At 45.7% G+C, this 23,218-nt stretch overlaps 1 protein-coding gene across 9 annotated transcripts in view; it reads right to left on the bottom strand.

The window, feature by feature from the left end:
* Nucleotides 1-1,413: 1,413 nt before the first annotated feature.
* The window catches only part of PASD1 (PAS domain containing repressor 1), a 111,165-nt gene continuing 89,360 nt past the window's right edge, over nt 1,414-23,218 (bottom strand). For 3 of the 9 annotated variants that reach the window (XM_081179006.1, XM_081178998.1, XM_081178999.1), the window contains exons 11-20: nt 20,898-21,045; nt 19,022-19,103; nt 15,963-16,086; nt 15,451-15,560; nt 14,030-14,116; nt 9,496-9,654; nt 7,600-7,827; nt 5,606-5,841; nt 3,148-3,346; nt 1,414-2,926 (exon numbers count right to left, since the gene is read on the bottom strand). In XM_081179006.1, coding sequence (XP_081035132.1) covers nt 2,759-2,926; nt 3,148-3,346; nt 5,606-5,841; nt 7,600-7,827; nt 9,496-9,654; nt 14,030-14,116; nt 15,451-15,560; nt 15,963-16,086; nt 19,022-19,103; nt 20,898-21,045 — 1,541 coding nt within the window. In that variant the 3' untranslated portion in view covers nt 1,414-2,758. Of the gene's footprint in view, nt 2,927-3,147; nt 3,347-5,605; nt 5,848-7,599; nt 7,828-9,495; nt 9,655-14,029; nt 14,117-15,450; nt 15,561-15,962; nt 16,087-19,021; nt 19,104-20,897; nt 21,046-23,218 lie in introns of all 9 variants that reach the window. The other 6 variants (XM_081179005.1, XM_081179004.1, XM_081179003.1 and 3 more) reach the window with 6 other exon arrangements.

Genomic DNA, 23,218 nt, shown 5'->3' on the forward strand with positions numbered 1-23,218 from the left:
GCTTTCGAAGGGCCTGTGAAATTTTAGTTGTGTGCGTTTGCACATCAGTAGTAGAGAATTAACAATACAGTGGTACCTCAGGTTAAGAACTTAATTCGTTCCGGAGGTCTGTTCTTAACCTGAAGCACCACTTTAGCGAAGGGGGCCTCCCACTGCTGCTGTGCTGCCGCCATGCGATTTTTGTTCTCATCCTGAAGCAAAGTTCTTAACCCGAGGTACTATTTATGGCTTAGCGGAGTCTGTAACCTGAAGTGTCTGTAACCTGACGTGTCTGTAACCCAAGGTACCACTGTATAGTCATACCTCATGTTACGTTTGCTTCATGTTACATTTTTTCAGGTTGCGTCCCGTGGCAACCCGGAAGTACCGGAAAGGGTTACTTTCGGGTTTCGCCACTCGCACATGCACATAAACTCTAAATTGCACTTCATGCATGCGTACAAGCGCCAAATTGCACCATGCACCTGCGCAGATACGGCGCTTCAGGTTGCGGGCTTTTCATGTTGCGAATGAGCCTCCGGAACGGATCTTGTTCGCAACCAGAGGTACCACTATATTGGTAAGTAAAGGGGAAAAGAAGACCCTTTGTACACAGTGATTGATCTCTAGTGCTGCCTGAGAATCTTCAGAATACAGAGCTACTATGCTTCAAACGATTGTACAGTGGTACCTCGCAAGACGAATGCCTCGCAAGACGGAAAACTCGCAAGACGAAAGGGTTTTTGGTTTTTTGAGTTGCTTCGCAAGACAATTTTCCCTATGGGCTTGCTTTGCAAGACGGAAACGTCTTGCAAGTTTGTTTCCTTTTTCTTAAAACCGTTAATACAGTTGTGACTTGACTTCGAGGAGCAACTCACAGCACGCGGTGTGGTAGCCTTTTTTGAGGTTTTTGAAGACTTTGGTGATTTTTGAAGCTTTTCCAAAACTTTTCCGAAACCGTGCTTCGCAAGATGAAAAAAACCGCAAGACGAAAAAACTCGCGGAACGAATTAATTTCGTCTTGCGAGGCACCACTGTAGCTTTGTTTTTCATTGAAGTTATGGCCCTGAACTTTTACTAAATGAATCTACTCTGATGTTGCAGGTAGAAAAACCCTCTTTCTAACAGCCAGCAACAGGTGGATGTTGTTGTTGTTAACCAGATCCCTAAATGCAACCTCATTTCTTCTTTTCTTTAAAGAAGTTTTAGTGAAAGTTGCCTTCTGCACCCAGCATATAAAAAATGTACAAGTCGAGCACACTTACATTTGCAAAAACAAAACAAAACAAAAAATGCCCCTAACAATTAATTAAGTATTAATTTTCCTTTGGAAACACACAAAACAGTAGGGGACACTTTGGTATACACACCCACTGAAGAATATATTCTTTTTTTTTTAAGAAAACGTTCATAAATATATAAACACACTTAAAGTGACCATTTAAAAAAATACAATTTATTGCTAACGCTACTGACTTGTAACATCGTAGGTATCCTTGTTTAGGTAGAAACTCCACTTTGCCAAATTCTACCTACTAAGTAGCAAAACCACAAAGTTTGCTTTTGTCTTTGGGCATCAAGATACCTCCCCCACAGAAAGGTTCATTGGATAGACACAGAGAGAAAGAAAGGGAAGGATCTCTTTCTTGCACCTCCTGAAAAATATATATATTTGGCTAAATGGGCAGTAGAAATAGGTAGGTTTATATATCTGGACTTTGCAACAAAATAGGAGAAACTCTTAGACACATCATAACTCTCATAACTCTTTAACAGTGAAAGGGGCTGGTGCAAAAAGAAGAAATTCAGGCAAGAGTGGTGTCATAAACAGCAGCAGCAGCATTACCCAATTATCCAAAGAAACTATGGGATTCACATATAGGGAAATGGTTGGGTAATGGGATAGAGTGCTGGGGAATATGTTCAGTAATCCACACATGAACTACTACACAAAAATGAAATCTGTATATACACAAATGCATCCACAAAAGAAAAAAAGTTATATGGTCGTGGGTTGATGCTTACAGTTCCATCTGTGTTCACAGTGATTCACAGTGAATTTCAGCAACAATTGTTTTAGAAAAAGGAAAAAATAAGACTTGGCTGCCTCCTGCACAGGTGTGTGGTTTTCTGCCGCATAACGCATCAGCGTGTAAACTTTACTAATTTTTTTTTAAAAAAACAAAAAACCTGCAGGCTAGAATTCCATCTACCATATTTATAAATATAACTAATATTCATATATATGGCTTTGCAGCACACAAAGGCGGGCTGCTCTCCTGAAAAATAATCCTCTCCCCCTCACTTGGGCAAGTTAAGTTCATTTTTGTTTTAATTATTGCAGGTGAGCAATGAACCCTATCTGCCAGCGAACCTTTCCTAGCAGACAGAAGCATCCAAAAATGAATCAGCCTTGCCCCCGGGCTCCATTCACACCCCCCCCCCAATCTCTAGCCAAAGGATGTACAGACGAGATGCTCTAGCTGCACACAGTTTAAGCGGTTAAGAAATGCCAAGCTTGGCTTTTGATCCCACTTTGCTGGAGTAGTGTTGCTCCTGGGTGGTTCCTTTGTTTGTTTTCCTTCCAAGTAAGTGCAAGAAACTCCCAACCTGCTCTCCACTCCAGCCAGGGCCCTTCCCCGGCTCTGGCATGTTCCTCACCTTCCAGGCGTACCAGGAAGGAAGGACCTTCATCTCCTCTGTGCTTTGCCCCTCCATCCACTCACTTCTGCTCAGCACAGCCGCTACCCCCAAGACTGCCGCCGCCACCACCAAGGCTTCAAGGCAGCTGCATTTCAGGCAGGTCTTGTAAACTGCAAGGCTGGCCTTGCAGGTGCTGGCTCTGTGGCTGCGGGTGGTGAAAATATCCCATGGTGGCATTCTGCGGCGGTACATGAGGTTGCTGGAACAGGCGCTGGTTCTGGCCCGGCTCAGCCGCACCTTGCATCTGTGGGATAACGCAACAGCCTTTAGCACTGGGAACGCCCAGCCCTCCCACATATGTACCCCTCCTCTTGTAATACTGGAAGACAGTGTCACCCAGCAAAGCCGAGCCTTGAGGACTAGCAAAAGGAAGCAATTTAAAGCTATAGACCTTGCCTCCCACCTTGGCATTCCTATCAGTCATCACGCCTTCCACAATCTCGCTGGAAACTAGTAGCTTGTTACCTGAAGGTAGAGGTGATGCTGTTGAACTGGCTGCGGTTGCCACTGGTGGAGGGTGTTGGGAGGAGGGTGGCTCTGCTGCGGGGCGATGTTGGCGCGTGGAATCATCACAGAGGAGGTGAAGACGGGTGACGGAGTGGCGGCGCATGTGATTGGCTGCATCTGTATTGCAGCAGGCAGCCCTTGCTGCTCCGGAGCAAATCTGCAACACAGGTAGCAGGTAACAGATCAAAAAGCACAGCAGTGGTGGCTGACCGGTGCCCAGTCCAGATGTCCTGAACTAGATCTGGTGCTGATGGAGCCAGGAGCCTGGGAACATCTGGGTGCCCACTGGTTAACCACCCCCTGATGCAACATTTTCCAGCTCTCACTGCTGTGACAATCTGCTTGAAAGATGTGGCAATGCTCTCTGAACCCTCGGAAGCAGGAGTGATGGCAGGACAACGGTTTAATGTGGCTAGCAAGCAAAGGCTCAGTGCACTTCCCCTTTTTTCCTTCCCCTTTTTTTGTAGTCACCAAACCACAGAATAAAATCAGCTATAGCCATTCTAAAAATGCAGAATACTTTAGGCAAAGTCAGAAATGGGAGCTCTCCTGCATAATGTATGCTCCTGGCAGAACCCAGCTTTTCATGGCAGAGAGTTTAGGTTGCCTGGGTGCATAATCTTTTGTTCAGCATGCAGGACACATAGCCCAGGCTGCATTCATATCTTAACTACTATGGAAGTTGAAAATGGAAGTCTAGGGTCAGCTTTGCCCATTTAGAGGTACTAGCCTGCCTTTTTGTGTTGTACTTCTGACAGGAAGGCAGCCCAGCCTATGCGTCCTCTACATGCTTCCCATGATTTCCGCTCTTTGCTTTGGTTTTGTTCAAGAGTTGAACAGAGCAGAGCGATCTTGGGAGCTGGTGGAAGTAGCTATGAAGATGCTGTGCAGCCACATATCAAGGAATCCTAGTTTAAAAGATTCCTGTGCCAAGCAGGGGAAAGGACTAGACAGCCTCTAATATGGAGGCTTCTTACCCTGAAATTGTTTGGTTTTAATTGTGGGAAGGCTTTTTTTGCCTGCTGTCTGCCAGTATTGATCTGTGAAGACTTATTGCTCCCATGCACCCCAGATGTTGCAGGCTGCACAGGCTGACCTAACAACGTGGCAATGAACAGGTTCAATAGCCTCTTGCCAGCACGGTTTCAGAGCCGTTGCTTGCCTCTTCAGAGACCAGGGACCAAACACTGGTGGCTAGTGCACACTGGGACTGATAGGGAGGAAGACAGGAAGACCAACACCAGGTGGCACCAGAGCCAATGATGGGCAGAGCCAACTCACTCTAATTTTGCCTGCATCCTCCTCCCTTTTAAGTTCTTCAAGGGTGCAGCACTGAGGCAGGGAAGGAGGGAGCTGGCAGCCAGAGTCACTCTACCAGACCAGTTGTAAGTAAGAAGGCAGGCAAATTGGGGCTAGTTCAGGACAGGCTGAAGTTGATGGAGCAGGGCCCCATTTGCCCTCCACTGGGACCAAACCAGCACTGAAGCGCTTGTTGTTTTTGTTTTGCATTAAACCCTTCCTCTCCTGCTGAGGCTGAACAGGAAAATCCCTGCTAAAATAAAAAATAAAAAATGGTGCTAAAGGGACTCCTGACCATTTGGTCCAGTCGTGACCAACTCTGGGGTTGTGGCGCTCATCTCGCTTTACTGGCCGAGGGAGCCGGCGTACGGCTTCCGGGTCATGTGGCTAGCATAGCTAAGCTGCTTCTGGCGAACCAGAGCAGCACACGGAAAGGCCGTTTACCTTCCCGCTGGAGCGGTACCTATTTATTTACTTGCACTTTGACGTGCTTTCAAACTGCTAGGTGGGCAGGAGCTGGGACCGAGCAACAGGAGCTCACCCCGTTGTGGGGATTAGAACCGCTGACCTTCTGATCAGCAAGTCCTAGGCTCTGTGGTTTAACCCACAGCACCACCCAAAAAATGGTGCTGCATGGTGTCAAAAAGGGATTTCCTCCCAATGCAAATACCAGCTTCCAGGAGGGATTTTCATCTGGGCTTCTGCAGGGGCAGAAACGGTTGCCCCTTCCCCACAATCACACCTCACTGTTGATATTATATGCCTTGGGTGAGGGCAGGGAAACAGTGCAGGACGTACCTAACACTTCACAATCTGGCTTGGAAAGTTGGCTATTGGAAGGACCACTCATACAAATGAGCCCAGGAGAAGTAAAGCAATGGAGCCTTCTCCATCCTGTGGCCCTCTAGATGTCAACTCCCATCAACACCACAGCCAAGGGAAGATGGGAGTTGTAGTCAAGCAACATGTGGAGAGCCACAGTAGGGGAAGGCTGCCAGAACGAACTGCGAAGGGAAGTGGAATCAGCTCATCACCAGGAGAGAGCAAAAACAATAATAATACCATCAGTAACGTCCCCTACTTGCACTTCTCAGCATACATATACCTGCATCCATACCTTAGAGTCCGATCTTGGGTGTAATTGGACTGCTGTTGCCTTTCACCAATTTCAGCTGACATTGGAGTAGAGGAAGTGATAGGGTGCGCTTGAGAGAACACCATTGGGTTGTTGTACAGCGGCATTGCAATGCTCATCTGCATTGGCAAGCAGGCCTGCTGGACCTGCTTTCCTCTCATGGCCTGCTTTTGCTGCTGCTGTTGTTGTTGTTGCTGCTGTTGCTGCTGCTGCTGCTGCTGTACCTGATACATAAATGCACACACCCCTTTGTCAGAATGAGGACATTGTTTGTTTGGCATGTTCACATCCTTCTCTTCCGCTATACAGAGGGTTCAGAGTAGCTTGCAACCATGCAAATTGGTATACAAATAGGAAAACCATTCTCCTGAGTGTTGAGCCTGATGCAGCCAAAATACCATCTCCAATGCAGGGGCGCACCCAGGCTCCCTTGCACCCTTGGCAAGGAATAGTATTGACTGTCCATCCCCACCCCCCAATCCCTTGGATCCTTGGCAAGGAGCCGTATTGGTATGCCTCCCATGCCAATCATGGATCAGAAACTCAAAAAGTTTCACACACCGCCAGTGACTTCCTCCACGGCCCAGAGTAGTAGAGGAAAGACCCAGGGAGGGTGTGGGTGGATGAGCAGACTCCCAGCCACTCTGAGCCACACACCAGGCCTGTGCCATTGGCAGGGGCTAGCTTGGCCAACTCCCAGCACAAGGTATTGACAGATTTGGGGGAATCCCAAAGTTTATAAAAGTACAAAGAGCAAAAGAGCAAAAACCAACAGCCCAGTGAGGACTGTGCATGCAAGGTGTACACAGAATGCTGACTGACAGTTGGGGGCATGGAACAGGGAAATGGATTTTTTATTATTATTATTTTATTTGTACCCAAGGAAGGCATGTTTTCCTGCATGGAACACTGAACAGCTGCACTTTCACACTGCAACATTACCTGGGTACGTGTGCCTAGAACCCCTGGAATCTTACAGAGCTCAGAAATTGGGGTGGCATGCAACAATATAATAATCATTACAAAAACCAACTTGCAGAAGTAAGTCTCAATGGGGCTTACTTCCACATATGTGGATATAGAATAGCAGCCTTAAGGCTGCATCAAGTCTGGATCCAACTACACAATCCTAACCACGCCTACTCAAAAAATAGATTCAGGTAGGTAGCCGTGTTGGTCTGATGTAGTTGAAATTAAAAAAATTGTCCAGTAGCACCTTATAGACCAACTAAGTTTGTTCTGGTATAAGAAGTGTGCATGAACACAAAAACTTATACCAGAACAGTTGGTCTATAAGGTGCTACTGGACAATTATTATTTTTTACTCAAAAAATAATTCCTATCAAACTCAATGGGGCTTAAGCAGGGTTTGGATTGCACCCTAAATTGGCTGAATTTATGCACAATTAATATCAACGGGACAAGTTAGTCATGACTTAAGTCTCATTGACTTAATTGTGAACTAAGTTCAACTATCAGCTTCTAAACCCTGTAATCAGCTAGAATCAAAAGCACCATCAAATACAGCAATCAATATAATATCCAGAACTGCCTAATTACAAAGGCTGCTAGAATAAAAACACTTTAAACTTTTTATCTAAGAGACAGGAACAAGGATCACCACAATGGGGGTGGATTCCAGAGCTGCAGTATCGCCCCTGAGAAGACCCTGCAAGTCTTGTGAAGGCCCTGCAAAGTCCGGGTAGTAGGTGTATAGGGGAGCAGGCAGTAATCAGGGACTCAGCTATATTAGTAAAAAAAATCAGTGTTTTGAATGTGTTATGAACATGCAACACCAGATGGTGTTGGAGAGCAAGACAGATAAATAAAATTCTAAGCAGTTTCCCATAGCGTTTTTTTCTGTTGTTATAACTATTTAATTTCTGACTTATTCATAGCGTTCCCCACCCCTGTGTGTAGATCCACCCCAGGTTATACAGCTTTAAAATGGTGATGCATTTAGCATGGCGCTGAACAAAAGCCACCACCTGGGATGACGTGACACAAGGGTCCCTGAGGAATTGCTGAGGCGATGCCAGGTGTGTGCCGCAGAACTGCTTTGATCCCATAAGGCCTTGCTGCTGGGATTTCTTTGACGCGGCTGGTCTGCTCGCAACTGCTGCTGCTTGCTGCTGGGAAGGCCTCCTCGGGTTCTGGTGTTGCACCCCACTGAAGACCATGGGCATAGGCTGTTGCATCAGCATCTATCGGAAAAGTGGGAGTGGGGAGAGACATTGGGGGTTGTCACTAGCAATGCACACATGGGAACGCCTACAAAGATGATGGCTTGAAATTTGGCGTGCACAAAATAAAGAGGGCCCACAGAAGTTGATAAAGTAATCTCTGTAGATGGTGGCCAACCAGACATCATTTTTATTGTGCACTTGCGATGATTCGTGCTCCTGATGCTACTGCGGCAGTCACATTCAATTCTGCTTTCAATACTGTTGTTTCGGGGCTGTCACACTGTTTCGTTTCCAAGCAGTGCGCATCCCGTAACTTCCAGCTGGATTCCTGTAACATTCTATGCAATAAATGTTTTGGTTTAGTTTTGTCCAATTCTTGCCCCTCTGGCAGAATAAACCCACCCCTACTGCACTATTTTTGTGCCTATGTTGCAGAAAACACCTTAGGGACTGTTAAGCTTGTAGCAAGCACAGTGCTGTGAAAAGAATTCGCCAAGTTGCAGCAACATCCAGAACAGCCATTAGATGTCACCCAAGCATCAAACATATTCTCATGTTAACCTATCAGTGATTAAAACTGAGAGTTGGCACACCAGGGGGGGAAATGGTTATATTTTAACACAAATATGCATTTTTAAACTTCTTTTAAAAACACACATCCAGAACTGTTGCTTTTAAGGAAATTCCCTTTTCTCTACTTGTCAAGCAATAACCACTTTTCCTCGACGCTCATGTGGCGTTGGGCATCTATATAAGCAGGATGCTGCTTGTATCAGCAGAGGTTGGTGGAAAAAAGGTCTCGAGTCTTGCTCATGCTGAAATGAAAGGGCTAAAGCAAACTGTAGCTCCTACACGACATATGATGAATAAGGAAGGCTTATGCCACATTAAATTCATCAGTCTTTAAGGTGTCATGGGACTCTATTCTTATAACCCCTAATTTCCAAATGGCTGTAGGTCGTTGTTTTCCCTACACCAACACACTCTGAATAGAAAATGTAAGGCTTTTGGGGAAGAAATAACTTGAGCAATCGGAGGTTATTTTGCACATAATCAGCAACACTGCAAGGTCAGGTGAATGAATTGCTGTGTAGCCTTATGCAACAAACGTATGCACAGTGACTCCTGCTTAGGCAAAGAGGGATCCGGCATACCTGATTGCAGAGCGTTGCCAGTATATTTATTTACTTGTTTGAAATACTTGTATACAGTGCTGCTTTTCCATTAAAATTCTTTAAAACTTTTTTTATGATATTACAGTCTGGTTTGATTGTTTTTATATTGTAAACTTTTATATCGCTGTGATATATTGTTGTGACGCAGAAGTACATAAATGTTTTAATAAAGAAATAAAAGGCAGATTTCTATATTCCAACATGGAAAAGGCCCTCTCTCTTGGCTGTGTGACCCAAGCAATTTATAAAAGAGGGGTGCAACTCTATGTGATTTAAGCATGTTTATTCAGTACACCCAGGTTTGTAATGTGGGCCATTCAGCAGTTACACCTATAGCAAGTAATAATCACCTGCAGTCAGGGAAGCTTTATAAAAGTTGATATCCCCACCACTTTTTTTTTTTTACAATAAATGACTGGCATGAACACATGTGACCAGATGGACTTGCAAAATATCTGTGGACCACATTCCCCCCCCCCCCCGTGCCTGAGGTTCCCTATATAGGAAATACCTGCAAATTGGAGTCCTGCACCAGCTGAAGCTGCTCTTTGATCACATGCAGTTCCTCTTGTTGCGTCTTGATGTCAGCCTGCAATATGCGCGTTCTCTCCTCAAGCTGTTCCTTCAAATGATGCATCATCCCTATCTGAGTTGGGAAGTGATACACTGGCTGGAAGCATAGAGGAGAAAGGAGCATTACCCAACCTGCAACTTTTACATGCAGTTATTATTTCTGCCTTCAGAGAAACTGGGCTATATGGATCGATGTAGTGTAAAGGGAGCTTCCTATGTTCCTAAAAATTTGCAATGCAACAGGCAACTACAGCATCGCTGACCCAGGCAGCCTCAGCCTAAATAACGACAGTGAAGAGGAAGCCACCAGTCTGTTCCATCATCAAGCAGCTCTTACACCTAACGACATTCAGCCGAAATCTGCTTCTCCTGCAATTTTCAACCCACTGGGTTCTGGTCCTGCTTTCTGCAGTAATGAAGTCTGCTTCATCGTTTGTGTGTCCACAGCTCTTCAGATATTAAGACGACCACTATCCTGTCTCCCTTTAACCTCCTCTTCTCCATGCTAAAAACGTAACTCATTGTTCCAGACATTCCTCAAAGGACCTGTGGTCTCCTCTATAAGACACTGCAGATCTGTCACCTGCTGAGCTTTAGCAACTTTGGAGTGTCAGGTGATCCCAGACCACTCATTGGGCTCATTGTGATTGTTTTTAAAACTTTGCTTTAAGGATTTGTTTTCCAGTTCTGTTGAACAACAAACCAGTAACCAACATTTTACTGGGTTATAAATAATACCAAAGACAAAAAAAACACAAAATGGTCTCCGAACTAATCGTTGCAAGGTTCAAAATCAAATGCAAAAACATGTCAAGGTCAGAATCTGTCTGCAGCAGGCAGGATTAAGCAATCTCTATCACACCATGATCACTGCAGCCCTCCAGTCGCCTATGGGGCTCACCTGGTATTGCTGGGTTGTTGGTGTTTTGTTTCTTTTTAAGTACACTTTTATTGCACTTTTGTTTTATTTTAAGCAATGCAAACCTAGCAACAGCAGGGAGCTAAGATATGAAGAGAGCAAATTACAGATCAGAAGGAAAATGGGACTGCTGTGAGGAGATGAATGGAGATACATGCAAATTGATTGGTGTTTAAGGAATATATGTCAACCTATGCAGCCGTATGTCGGGGGGGGGAATGCTTGGGAACTGTTTCAGATAGTAAGCTGTACATTCATATGTAGAAAGGACAATATAATCTCTTGCAGATCATCTATTTATTGAGCATTCATCTTCATTTACTTGCACAAGCCTCATGCAGAGGTCGAGCATGCATTCGGATTTGCTTGTGGGGAAGTTAAATTACAACAAGCATTCATCCTGAATCACTTCTATGGTGTAACATGCCTTCCTGTCAATCATTCATCCAAGCTATGCTTTTTATATTATTATATTATATTATATTATATTATATTATATTATATTATATTATATTTCTTTTTATATACAGTGGTACCTCGGGTTACATACGCTTCAGGTTACATACGCTTCAGGTTACATACGCTTCAGGTTACAGACTCTGCTAACCCAGGAATAGTACCTCAGGTTAAGAACTTTGCTTCAGGATGAGAATCGTGCTCTGGCGGCGCAGCAGCAGCAGGAGGCCCCATTAGCTAAAGTGGTGCTTCAGTTTAAGAACAGTTTCAGGTTAAGAACAGACCTCCGGAACGAATTAAGTACTTAACCTGAGGTACCACTGTATATAAAAAAGTGGATATGTTACACTAGGCAAGCCGACTCCCTTTAATCCACTTCAGTTGGGCAAACCTGAAGTTTTGGTATGCACCTGAATCCCTCTTACAAAATACTGACACTCTGAAGGGAACATGACACTATGTGTGTGGCAGGTGAAGTCCTAGTTCATCTAAAAGGGGGTGCTGACTGGAAGCACCTACAAAGAACTCCCAAAGACCCAGATTATTTTTGCATGCATTGGTTGGAGAAAATGTGAACTGCAAAGGATAGCTCAGGGGCGCCGACTTATAAAAAATATTGGGGGGGCCCATACCGGGGTCCTGCCGCTGGTTCGCTCGGGTAGCCGGGAGAACGCAGTTCGAGGTGGCGGTGTTGGGGAGAGACCCTCGCTCAGGGCGCCACAAGACTTGGCGGCCGGCGGCCTATCTGGGGGGTTTTGGAGCGTATTTCGGCGGAGCGATTGGGGAGGAGGGGGCTTGTTGCCGGATTCTTCAGCTGAGCCGGAGATCCGCTGCTGGGGGTCCCTGGGCCGAGTTGTGAGCACGGCCTGCTGAAGGGAGATCCAGCCGATTGCGCGACGGGGACGGCCGGGGCTCTCCGGCTAGGGCGCGCGGCTGGCTGGCTGGCGAGGGAGCAGGTGGGGAGGAGGCGGGGGTCCTCACTCTCTTAGGAAACGCACCCGCGCGCCCGATTGCCACGAAGTCCGAAGGGTGCGTGTGTGGAATTAAAAAGCAAAAACGAGATACGGGCAGGGCAGGCAAAGAGTTTTCTGCAAGAGGATGGAGGGCAGGTTGAAGAGAAAATCACTCAGGATGAGACAGTCAAATCAGCCATGATAAAATGGGCTCAGGATATTGGGTATAACATCATGTTTGAGGACTGGGAAAGGTTATGGACCACCGGAATGAAATTCACGGCATGTAATGCCTTGAAGGAAAATATTATGAAAATGATTTATAGGTGGTACATGACCCCAGTCAAGCTTGCAAAAATATATCACCTGTCTGATAATAAATGTTGGAAATGTAAGGAGGCTGAAGGGACATTCTTTCACCTCTGGTGGACTTGTCCAAAAGTGAAGGCCTTCTGGGAAATGATCTATAATGAGTTAAAAAAGGTATTTAAGTATACCTTTCCCAAGAAACCAGAGGCCTTCCTCTTGGGCATTGTTGGCCAGAAAGTGTTAAAGAAGGATAGAACTTTCTTTATGTATGCAACTACAGCAGCAAGAATACTTATCGCAAAATATTGGAAGACACAAGATTTGCCCACACTGGAAGAGTGGCAGACGCAATTGATGGACTACATGGAACTGGCTGAAATGACTGGCAGAATCCGAGATTTGGGAGAAGAAACAACGGAAGAGGACTGGAAAAAATTTAAGGACTATTTACAAAAACAATATAAGTTGTATGAATGTTAAAAATTTACACAATTCGGAAACTATAGCTTCAGCAATTAGATTTGGGAAACAGGAAATTATATTTTAAGTAAGAAAAGGTCAAAATCTAAGGTAATACTATGTTTAATTTAAGATATAAGTAACTGATGAAAAGTATGTTAAATTTAGAGGTATAGTATTTGAAAAGTACAAAATAAGGTACGAAACAAGGTAATAATTTGCTGATATCTTTATTATAAAGAATGCAGGGTAAGGGAGATGCGAGGAAGTCCAGTTAGTTATATAAAAAATGTGTTGAATGGTTGGTTTTCTTTTCTTCTTTTTCTTTTTTTCTTTTTCTTGTTCTTTTACTTTTTTCTTCAGTGTATGTTTCTAACTTTGTATTTGAAACCTTAATAAAATATTTATAAAAAAAGAAGAAGAGAAAATCCTTTCGCTTTTCTGGGGCTCAGGGAAGTCTCAGAGCCGGAGGTTGGGGAAGGGACCCCCTTTGCTCTGCCCTCTTCTCCCGTCTTAGATTCGCATGGGGGTCCCCGCCCGAGCTTGCCTGACCACCGGGCCACACAAGGGCCGCGCTCTACGCGGCGCACCTTGCTAGCCGCGCAGCTGTCCTCCGCGGCTGCGGAGCGGCCCTGCGCCGGTGCCCAGCCCCTCTGGGCGCCCGCTGCGCTGCCAATGACAAGCGGGCGACGTCGCGGGCGGGGAAGGCGTCGCTTTCTTTCCCGATCCTGCATCCTCCCAGTCTTCCAGCCCTTTTTTGGGTTGGAAGCTCGTCTCGTTCGCCCTTCTCCTTTCTTCACCCTGCGCGCAATTTTCCTCCCTCGTCTCCCTCCCCATTTCTCCTTCCTTCCTGACTGACTGACTGACGGGCTTGGGCTCGGGCTCAGGCTCCGGGTCGGGCTCAGGCTCGGGCTCCGGGTCGGGCTCAGGCTCGGGCTCGGGCTCCGGGTCGGGCTCGGGCTCAGGCTCAGGCTCGGGCAGCCACAGCGTCGGCGGTGTTGGCGATCGGCGGCGCGGGGGGATGGCCCTCCCGGGGGAGCCGGCGCTGCTCAATGGGGTTGCCAAGGAGACAGGCCGGCCGCCCTCCTCCCCCGGCCCGGCGCCCCCCGCCGCGCCGGTGCCCGTTATCGAGCTGGTGCGCGCCGGGCGCCCTATAAAAGCCGCGGACGCGCCCACCGCCGCCCGAGATTATTGGGGGGGCTGAGCCCCCCCAAACGAATTTTTGAGGGGGCTCGGGCCCCCTCAAGCCCCATGGAGTCGGCGCCTATGGGATAGCTGCATTTCAGTTAGCACATTGTTCTGCAAAGTGTGAATTAGGTAGGGTTTCCATTAAATTGCGAACCAAATTGCGGAGTTTCTCCCCCATCCCAACATACCATAACCGCTTGCTGGGCCGGGACACTTGTCTGTGCCATATGGTGCTGTGCGAGATGTTCAGTGGGCGTCTGAGGAGTTATAATACCCTGCAGGAGGGGGGGAAATAGGGGACCATAATGCACCCAGTGCAAGGATGAATATGATTATCTAGCCACAACATTTGCCACAGTATTTCCTTGTTAATCAAAGCTCTAGTTCTTACTAAGGCAATAAAGATGCGCATGACTGGACAGTCCTCCATGCAAAGGTTGAGTCACCATGTCAGGAAGAAGTTTCAATCCTAGGCTTCTATACACAGGGAAATTGTTTTATGGAACAGCATTCAATTATGGAAGCAGAAACCTGCAGCTGACCATTGTTCAGTCCACAGCTTCACAGCTTCACCATGTTAGTTGAGAACTAAGCAAAAGATTCCCTTCTTACTTGGCATCTGATAAGCAAAAGACCTTAGAATAGATGCCCAGCAACTGCCCTGATCCATCTCCTTCCTAACCTGTTAAAAGTGTTGACTAAACTTCTGCACCCAGCTCAGGCTTGTATTCATTACAGAACTTGTGGTGGCTGCAGCTTAGTGGTATAACATCTGTCCTAAGCTTGATCTCCAGCATCTTGTGGTACAGCTTGAAGAAACCCCAAGACAACTACTGCCAGCCAGAGATAGATTGACCAATTCATGCTATTTTTTTTTAATCTTTATTTACTCACTCACTCACTCAGCATAAGGCAATCCCCAATGTTCCTATGAATCCCCCCCCCTTCAGTCCCTTTATATAGCCCTTAAAACTCCCAAAACCTACCTGTGTGAGAGACTTCTGCAGGTCAGCTGACCACTAGGCCAGGTCAAAAAGAGTACTGTAGCCAATACTTGACAGTTATTATTATTTCTTACCAGCCTCTCTCTCTCTCTCCTCGTGTGCTTTTCAACAGCAGCTTATTCTACAGGCAATAATGCCTGCTTTAACTTTGTCAGAAATGCTGGTGCTGATTTCTGAATATCAAGCTGCTTGTTAAAGGCACATATTCAGACTAGAATCATAGAATAACAGAAGAGTTGGATGTGACCGTGAGGGTCATTTAGTCCAACCCCCTGCAATACAGGAATATTTTGCCCAGAGTGGGGCTCACACCCACACCCCTAAGAGTCTTGTGTACTACTGATTGAGCAATCCCAACTCCTGGGATCTAGGTCATTTCCCCCTCACTCTATGGATAACCTGTAGGTAACCTGCCCACTAACTACCTGAATGCCAGGATAGGTACTGTAGCCGACTGCTCAGATACACTGTACCAATTCAGATTAGAAGTTTTGAAAACATTGATGCTTTCCTCCTTGTGTTCTAAAGATCTGCACTCTTGTTCTTTAGATGAATCCCCTCCCTGGCTTCCTTTCTCGGGAGCAATGCTGCTGCTGCTTCCTTACCTGTGTGCTGCTACTTGAGGCAAGTCTTAGAGGTGCTTTGTCCGACTGGCCCATCGGTAACGACTGCCTAGTAGGGGTGCTGGCATCCGTGTGCCGTACAGATGACGTGGCTGGAAAAAAGAAGGATGCATGGAAGGCAGCATCCGAAAACCCCTTCCCAAGGAACTTAGGAATTAGCCTCTCCGTCCAGTGTAGGTGGGAAACATGGGAGAGAGCTGTTGCCAGTGTCTCTCCTTCCAACCTAGCAGGGGGAGAGCGGACGTGCAAATGAGCCCAAGGCGCAAAGCTATCATGCTGCCAAGGGATACTCTGAAGTGGTTGGGAGAAACAACTGACCCATCTGCTCCAGACCCAATTGCCAGCCTCCATCCTGTTATAGAGGATGGAGAGTGGCAAAGGAAAACAGAATCAGGGAAGGATGGGCTGACTCCAGTGCTGCTCTTGAACACTGGCCAGCTGCATCAGAACCACAACCACCCCTTGGTATCACAGCTGTCCCACGTGATACCTACATGCAGAGTCAGAGAGCGCCGTGTGAGAAGATCGCCGAGAGCTATGAGATGACACCGACACCCTTTCCCGGCTGGCTTCTTGGTTGGTTACACATTGCCGGATATCAATGTAGCTGCCGTGACTCTGGAAAGAGGCAAGCCCAGGAGAAAAAAAAGCATTGTATCATTAGCAGTGGAGATCAGCACATGCTTAACAAACAACAACAGCAAAAGCAGCAAAGCACTGCTCTTCCAACACGGAGGTAGATAGCCCTCTTTGGAGCAAATGATTTTTCAATTCCTCTTTCTACCTTCTCCCAAGTGTGTCTCTGGGATACAGCTCCCATCATTCCCAACCTCTGCCATACTGGGTGGTGGTGATGGGAGTTGGGAATCTAACAACATCTGGAGGGCCACAGGTTCCTCACTCCTGTCTTAGGTTTATCTAAGTGCTATTTTTCTAGGAAATTAAAGAGGTGCCGGAACTATGAAGGCCTCCCTTGTTCTCTTATAATGGCAACGGTGTGCACCTGAGAGCTGCCGGAACTGAGCTGCAGTGAGTTCCAGCTTGGGGTGGGGGAGTGCCCTGGGTTTATGTTTTACTTGACACATAGGCATCTCTCGGAAATATAACCCCCATGGTAAAGCGACAAAGCTCTCTGTGAATCCATGGCAATGCAGTATATCTGCAAGAATAGAAACCTGCTACATGCAGGTGAACTGGTTCATATCACTGCTTTGGGAAATAGGTGGAAAGGCTTTCTGTTGCCAAGCACTAGGTGCTTTTTCCATGCTACAACATTGTGGCTTTTCTGTCCTTCTGCTCCCCTATCGCTTTTACCCATCAATGCCGTATGACGACAGAGTCATGCATAAAAATAGAAACACTCTTTTATAATTAGCTCCCTTCTGCCCACTTTCTATCAACATGTCACAGGCTTTCAACAGTATATGGAGAATTAATGAATAAATGGCCAAATTAGGGAGGCTGACTAGAAAAGTAGGGTTGCTGAGGACTCATATTACGGAGAATGGAATGAGTACGGAAGGTGAAAAAGGAATCGGTCAGTTTACTGGCAATATCCTTCGTGAGCTTCATTAGCCCCTTAATTGGTAGCTCCCATCAGACGTAGCAGCAAAATGGCCTCGCTGTATTTAGGCCAATTCTAGTTAGCCCTCCATTTAAGTTAATGTATAGGATTCGAACATCATGTTGCCCGTACAATCACATTCAACAACCTCCCACGTAGCAAACACAATATTGATTCCACTACCTTGGGGAAATGCAATTACCTCGCAAGTACAAAACATTTAAGTCCGCTCTCCACAACAAAAGTACAACTTTGAGGGGTTCTGTAGACAACACAGGGGTGGGTGGTGTCTGTGTTTAACCACTGAACAAAACAGAATAAAAGATTAATGATTCTGATCACACAGAGACCTGTGATGGTGCCAGCCGGCAGTGTGAATTCTGTGGGTCGGCTGTATGTTAGTGTGACGCAGCGCAGGAACTGCCATGACTGTGAAGGTCTCCCTACCCTAATGTATGCCTCTGTGATGATATGGCAAAGGGGCAGCCACAGAACCAATTCGAACAGGCAAGCACATCACCTGACAACTTGGTAGTTGGATGCGTGGATCCATTTCGTGGATTTTATTTCTGGTGCTGCTTCGGCATCTCATTATGAAAACCCTGGCGAGGTTTATTTTTAAAATGTTAACTGAGTTGACCCTATTAACTGGGCAGGCTATGACGATGCCCGATTGATTTCTTTTCTTTTTTTTAAAAAAAGGCAATGGAAACTGTTGTCATGACCACAGCTCTGCCCACCCTCTGGACAGCATTCTGCCTAGCCTTTAAATACACAGCAGCAATCCAGAGAGAAAACAGATCAATAAATCATTCCTTCGCTTCCAATCTTTGTCTGGCTAGAACAGGTGATTCAGCATAAAAGTCCTACAGATGTAGCTTCTGGAAATGCTGCCAACTGGCCTCCAGTTGTCTCATTCCACGTATGGGTAGCATGGGATTGTACACATTATATGCTATCCGTAGCTCAGAGGCAGAAAACAGATCCTGTTTGTGGGTTTCCTCCAGGCATGTGGCTGGCCACCGAGAGAACAGGATGCTAGGCTGGGTGAGGCACGGATCTGACCCAGAGGGGCTTTTCCTGTGCCCTTAAAACATTCCCGGCACAAAGGTCCCCGTCCCACCTTCGACAAATCTTTCTTTTCAACAGTAGGAGTAGGAAAATCAGCAACATTCACATGGGTGAAGGAGGGGAGAAAGTTTCCTTCTTCTTGTTTTTTTTTTTTTTTAATAGTATTAAACAGACTTCCGGGAGATGATGGCACCTGGTCAAGTCTCCACTGAGTCTCTGCTGTGTGAGTAGGAGCTCTAATTATCAAATTACTCTGATAAAAAGGCTCAACCTATGAAAGTAACTGCCAACTTTTATCAGTAACAGACCCCAGGAGCTGTCAGGTAGACTTTAAAATCTCCCCTCCCTTTTGAAGCTACTTAAATCAACTTTGAACTCCCCCCTTGCAAAGCCCTTAAAACTGTGGGCTGGATAAAGTAGCCCTATTTATTTCCGATTCAGAGTATGGTACTTACAAGACAATGTTGCAAAGAACTGGGGATTTCACCCACACAACCTGTAACAACTCCCCCAATGAGGAAACAGGCCAAGATTTCAACCTACTTTCAACCCAAGGCTGATGAAGCAAATAATCCAGGAAACCTTCCTTCTCATGAGTGGTCTGTTGACCACACCTGGATTGGAAGGGAGGAAAAAACTAACGACAGAGGTGAGGGAGTGGACCTAAAGACTAATTGCATCCTAACAAAACCTGGAAGAGCTGCTGCCAAGATGGGAAGCCTGTCACCCTCCAGAAGTTGCTAGTCTACAACTCCCAGCATCCTTGACTGGGTGGGAGCGATGGAGTCCAATAACACCTGGAGGAACTAATGATGTTGATGCTGATGCTGGTTCTCATGTCCCCAAAATGCCATCTTGCCACCAGGAGCAAAAACACATTTCTAACAGCTCTTACTTGATCATCCCAGCACACAATACCTTCAAAGACGAAGATGCTAGTTCAATGGATGACTCTTCAAGGCCAAGATCTCTTCTTCTTTCAGCTCGAACCTCAGCATAACTATATATGTGTGTGTGTGATATATATGTATATATCGCATAGGAAAGGAAAAGAATAGAGAAGTTGGGTTAGGGTTTCCACAATTGGGGCACCACCTCAGAGACAAACCTCTCGCATGATGCCAACCATATCTTGGAATGCAATGGCACACTCAAGATCTGGTCATTAAGGCTGAATGGATCCACACAGGAGGAGTGGTTGTCATGAACCTGTGGCACTCCAGATGTTGCTGGCTACAATTCTCATTTTCCCTGACCACTGGGGATGCAAGGAACTATGATGGGAACTGTAGTCCATAATATCTAGAGGGCAGCAGGTTTGGAAATGATGTTCTAGAGTGCACACTCAGTTCGTCATATAGGATTCTCACCAAAACTCACCCATCACCCTCAGTGACTATACATTTCAGCTGAAGATCAGACAAAGGTAGGCAAAGTTGCCTTTTGCAGAAGCTCGTATGCCATTAATGATTCCACCCAGTTTCACCACTAGCACAGTACTTTCCTATGGCGAACGCTGACTTTGGATCAGAGCAATGGGACTATGTGACAGCTGTCTCATAAGAAGTCAGATCGATGGTCCATCAAGCCCAGCAGTTTGACTGGCAGCAGCTCTCTTAGGTATTCTAAAATCTTTAACCAGAGTGACTTACAGGGCTTTAAGAAACCCCCCTTTTTATATATCCCACGCATTCACTGTAAGAACATTGCTCAGAGTGACTTAAAACAATCTGCAATTATAAAACATGTCTGAAAAACCAATGCTATAAAAGCAAATGTAAGAGCAAAGGAAGATCAGGCAAAATCTACCCAAAACTCATCAAATGCCTGCTGTAACAACATCATAGTTTGGTAGCAGAAGGGAAGTGGGAGATGGGTTAGGTGGGTTCCCTGTTAGGTGTTCCTGAACATAGGCTCAAACACAATTTGAAAACTACAGTTGAAGAGCTGGGCTGCCAATTATTGCCCCAATTTGCACATAACGCTAAACCATGGTTTACCATAGCCAGTTTGTGCTGTGGCAAGCACTGGCCTTACACAGTTTCCCATTCTGGTGAAGTCACGAGGAAGATATCAGAAGCTTCCACTTCCATTATAGATTGTGTCTAAATCCTAAACTATACTGAATCTTAACAATGGTTACAGGGCGGGAGGGAGCCTGCTTTGTAAACTATGGTTGAAGCCAGTTTGTTTCCACTTATCACAGCTAAGCCTAACCACAGTCTGCATGGCTTCAGGCATCAGAATAAATTGTGACTAGCCTAAACTGGAAGCAAAAGCTTCAGGTCTCCTCCTCACTCATGAGGAGGAGAGTATATGAGCTGCTGCCGTTCATTGTCATAATGTTTATTACATTTATAACTCCTTATAACTCTTCAAGCAGCACAACACTAAATCACATTCTACCTTTGCATTTGAATACAGCCTTCATTAATATATAATACGATGACAGACAGGGAGAAATGATTTTATTCTAAAGAACCATTTGCTTTAAAAGTCACTAATTGTGCTGCTGCCTGTTACCAGTTTTCCTCATTTACCCATTAAATTGCTTGGGAGAGGGGACCCTCTAGAAGAGAGTAGAACTGGCAGCTGATACTGTTTCTAGGCTTCTCTCTTGGCTGCCAAAAATAAAAGAGTAATAAAAATACAGTGACATTCTCCCCCACTTTCCAACCCTAATCATTTTATATAACAGAGCGCCTTATCGAGCCAATACACATAGTCAAATATTTGAACAGACATAGCTGGAGACGCAGATAAATGGCAGCAGAAATTATGTGCCGTTTCTTACCTAACAACCGTGTGGGTGCACACGATAAACTCAGGCTTGGAGTTCCACTGATGATAAGTGACGTAGTACTGTGTTTGTAACCATATCCATTGCTGGCCTTTGGTTAAGAACCTGTAGTAGCAGGACTTGCCTTTTCCAAACTGCATCACTGCATATGAAAACAACCACTTAGTTAACATCACCAACGTATTAGGCATTTTGTAATCTTTGATCTAGAGAAATATTAATGCTCTTCCGGGCATGTGCATAAAAAGCTGTGCATAATCCCTGTGCATGTCAAAATAACACCCATTGTAAAAGCCAAAATTCATATAGAGTGAATAAAAGGTCTGTCTAAAAGAGTTTGAGCATGTCAGGTGGGATTCTGACTCCTCCGTACCTTCAAATATCTCCTGGCTCCACTTCTATTCCTGCCCTGCCATATCTGGGGCCACTTTTGCACTCTGCTCTGACTTTTAAGCTTGTTTTTCAGCCGGGGGCGGGGGCGGGCTGTTCTGTCAGAAATTCACTGCCTCCTTTTCAAACCATCTAAGTACACCTCTGTCTATTTTCAGAGCTGGAAAATGGAAAGAGGCAGAAATTTGATCTGAAAAGCAAAAGCATAGCTGCTAATTCAAAATGTTCACAGCTTTCGCACTTTGAAAATTGTAAACAGGCCTGCCCCCCTCACCTCCCACACCAGCTGAAAGACAGGAGCACAGTTGCTAGACTGCACACTGGCAAGTTGCTCTGTCCTTCCATAAGGGGCTTGTACATTTTGTGACCCACCAAACTCAAATAATTCCAAGGTTTCAAGAAAAATCAAGTCTGGTGTATGCTTGTTTGTTTGTTTGAAAAAACAAGGGTAGTAGGACTTCTCAAGAACCTGAAAAACAAATAGCTGTCTGGTGCTTCTTCCCTGAGCACTGCAACATTTTATTGTCCCTGTGTTGTACACTCTTTTTCCCCTTTTACTGCCGGGCAGGGTTGGGGATTCCAAGTCCCATCACCTGTGATCATTGGCAACGCTGATGGGAGTTGGAGTCCAACACACATGGAGAGCCATAGGTTCCACTTCTTTGAAACGATGGGGGCCCAACTCACTCCAGCAGTCCTAATTAACTAGCACAGTGGTACCTCGGGTTAAGAACCTAATTCGTTCTAGAGGTCCGTTCTTAACCTGAAACTGTTCTTAACCTGAGGTACCACTTCAGCTAATGGGGCCTCCCACTGCTGCCGCGCGATTTCTGTTCTCATCCTGAAGCAAAGTTCTTAACCCGAGGTACTATTTCTGGGTTAGCAGAGTCTGTAACCTGAAGCGTCTGTACCCTGAAGCATCTGTAACCCGAGGCACCACTGTAATTCTAAAGCTTCAGCACGAATCTTTGTGTTGCAACCAGGCAACTATGCATAGAGTTGATCAGGAAGAATCCCGTGTTAGCACTGTAGGGATTTGCACTTGAGGAAACAATTCCCCAATACGCTGGCAAAGCGAAGAACCCTGAAAGAAGCAGCTGAAATCTGAAGCTCCTAAATGCTGCAATTACCCCACATGCTGATCAAAACAAACAAACATATCAAAAAGGTCCTAACAACGACAAGTAACAAAATGCTAGATGTTCATATATTTCTATCTCCTCCAGCTTCAACCCCAAAGTGAGAGCTGCCCCTTTTTCCTACAGGCTCTCCTCTTATATGTTAATAGCAGCTTGGCATAGACAAAAGTCTGGCATCCTGGGGTCTGGGTGGCATCTAGTTCCACCTGTTAAATTTACATGCATTGGGCTGCTTTTAGAGGCATGCTAGCAGCACTAATGGGGGGGGGGATCAGCCACTCCACCCCAAAGTATTAGCAAGCAGCCTAGAACCTCTGCAGTTACAGAGAGACAGACAGGGTCTGCGAAGGCCTGAGGAGACCTAAAAGAGAAGCGAACAACAAAACTTGGCAGGGAGTTAAGTACGCCTCTTAATCTGGTTAACGAGAACATCCAGCACACTCTGTAACAGGTCATGCAATCCAGACACTGCCAGGAGTTAGGGTGAGCACTGCGGCAGAGATCAGTTTAATTTTTCTCCCTTCAGTCCCTGCAGCAAAAATACATCTATTGGTCTGCTGGAGATTTCATGTGGAAACCAAATGCTGCCATGGCTTGGTGGGGCTTTTTGGGTCCATCGTTACAAGATCCAAGAGAAATCATCCTATGTATGAAGAGTATATATATATATATATATATATATATATATATATATATATATGAGTATGTGCCTTGCAAACCACTGAGCAAGGTAAGGTATTAATAATAAAGGCTATGTCTCTTCAATTTAGTCCTCTGAAACAGCTT

This window comes from Podarcis bocagei (assembly GCF_964188305.1).
Source record: "Podarcis bocagei genome assembly, chromosome: Z".
NCBI lineage: Eukaryota > Metazoa > Chordata > Lepidosauria > Squamata > Lacertidae > Podarcis > Podarcis bocagei.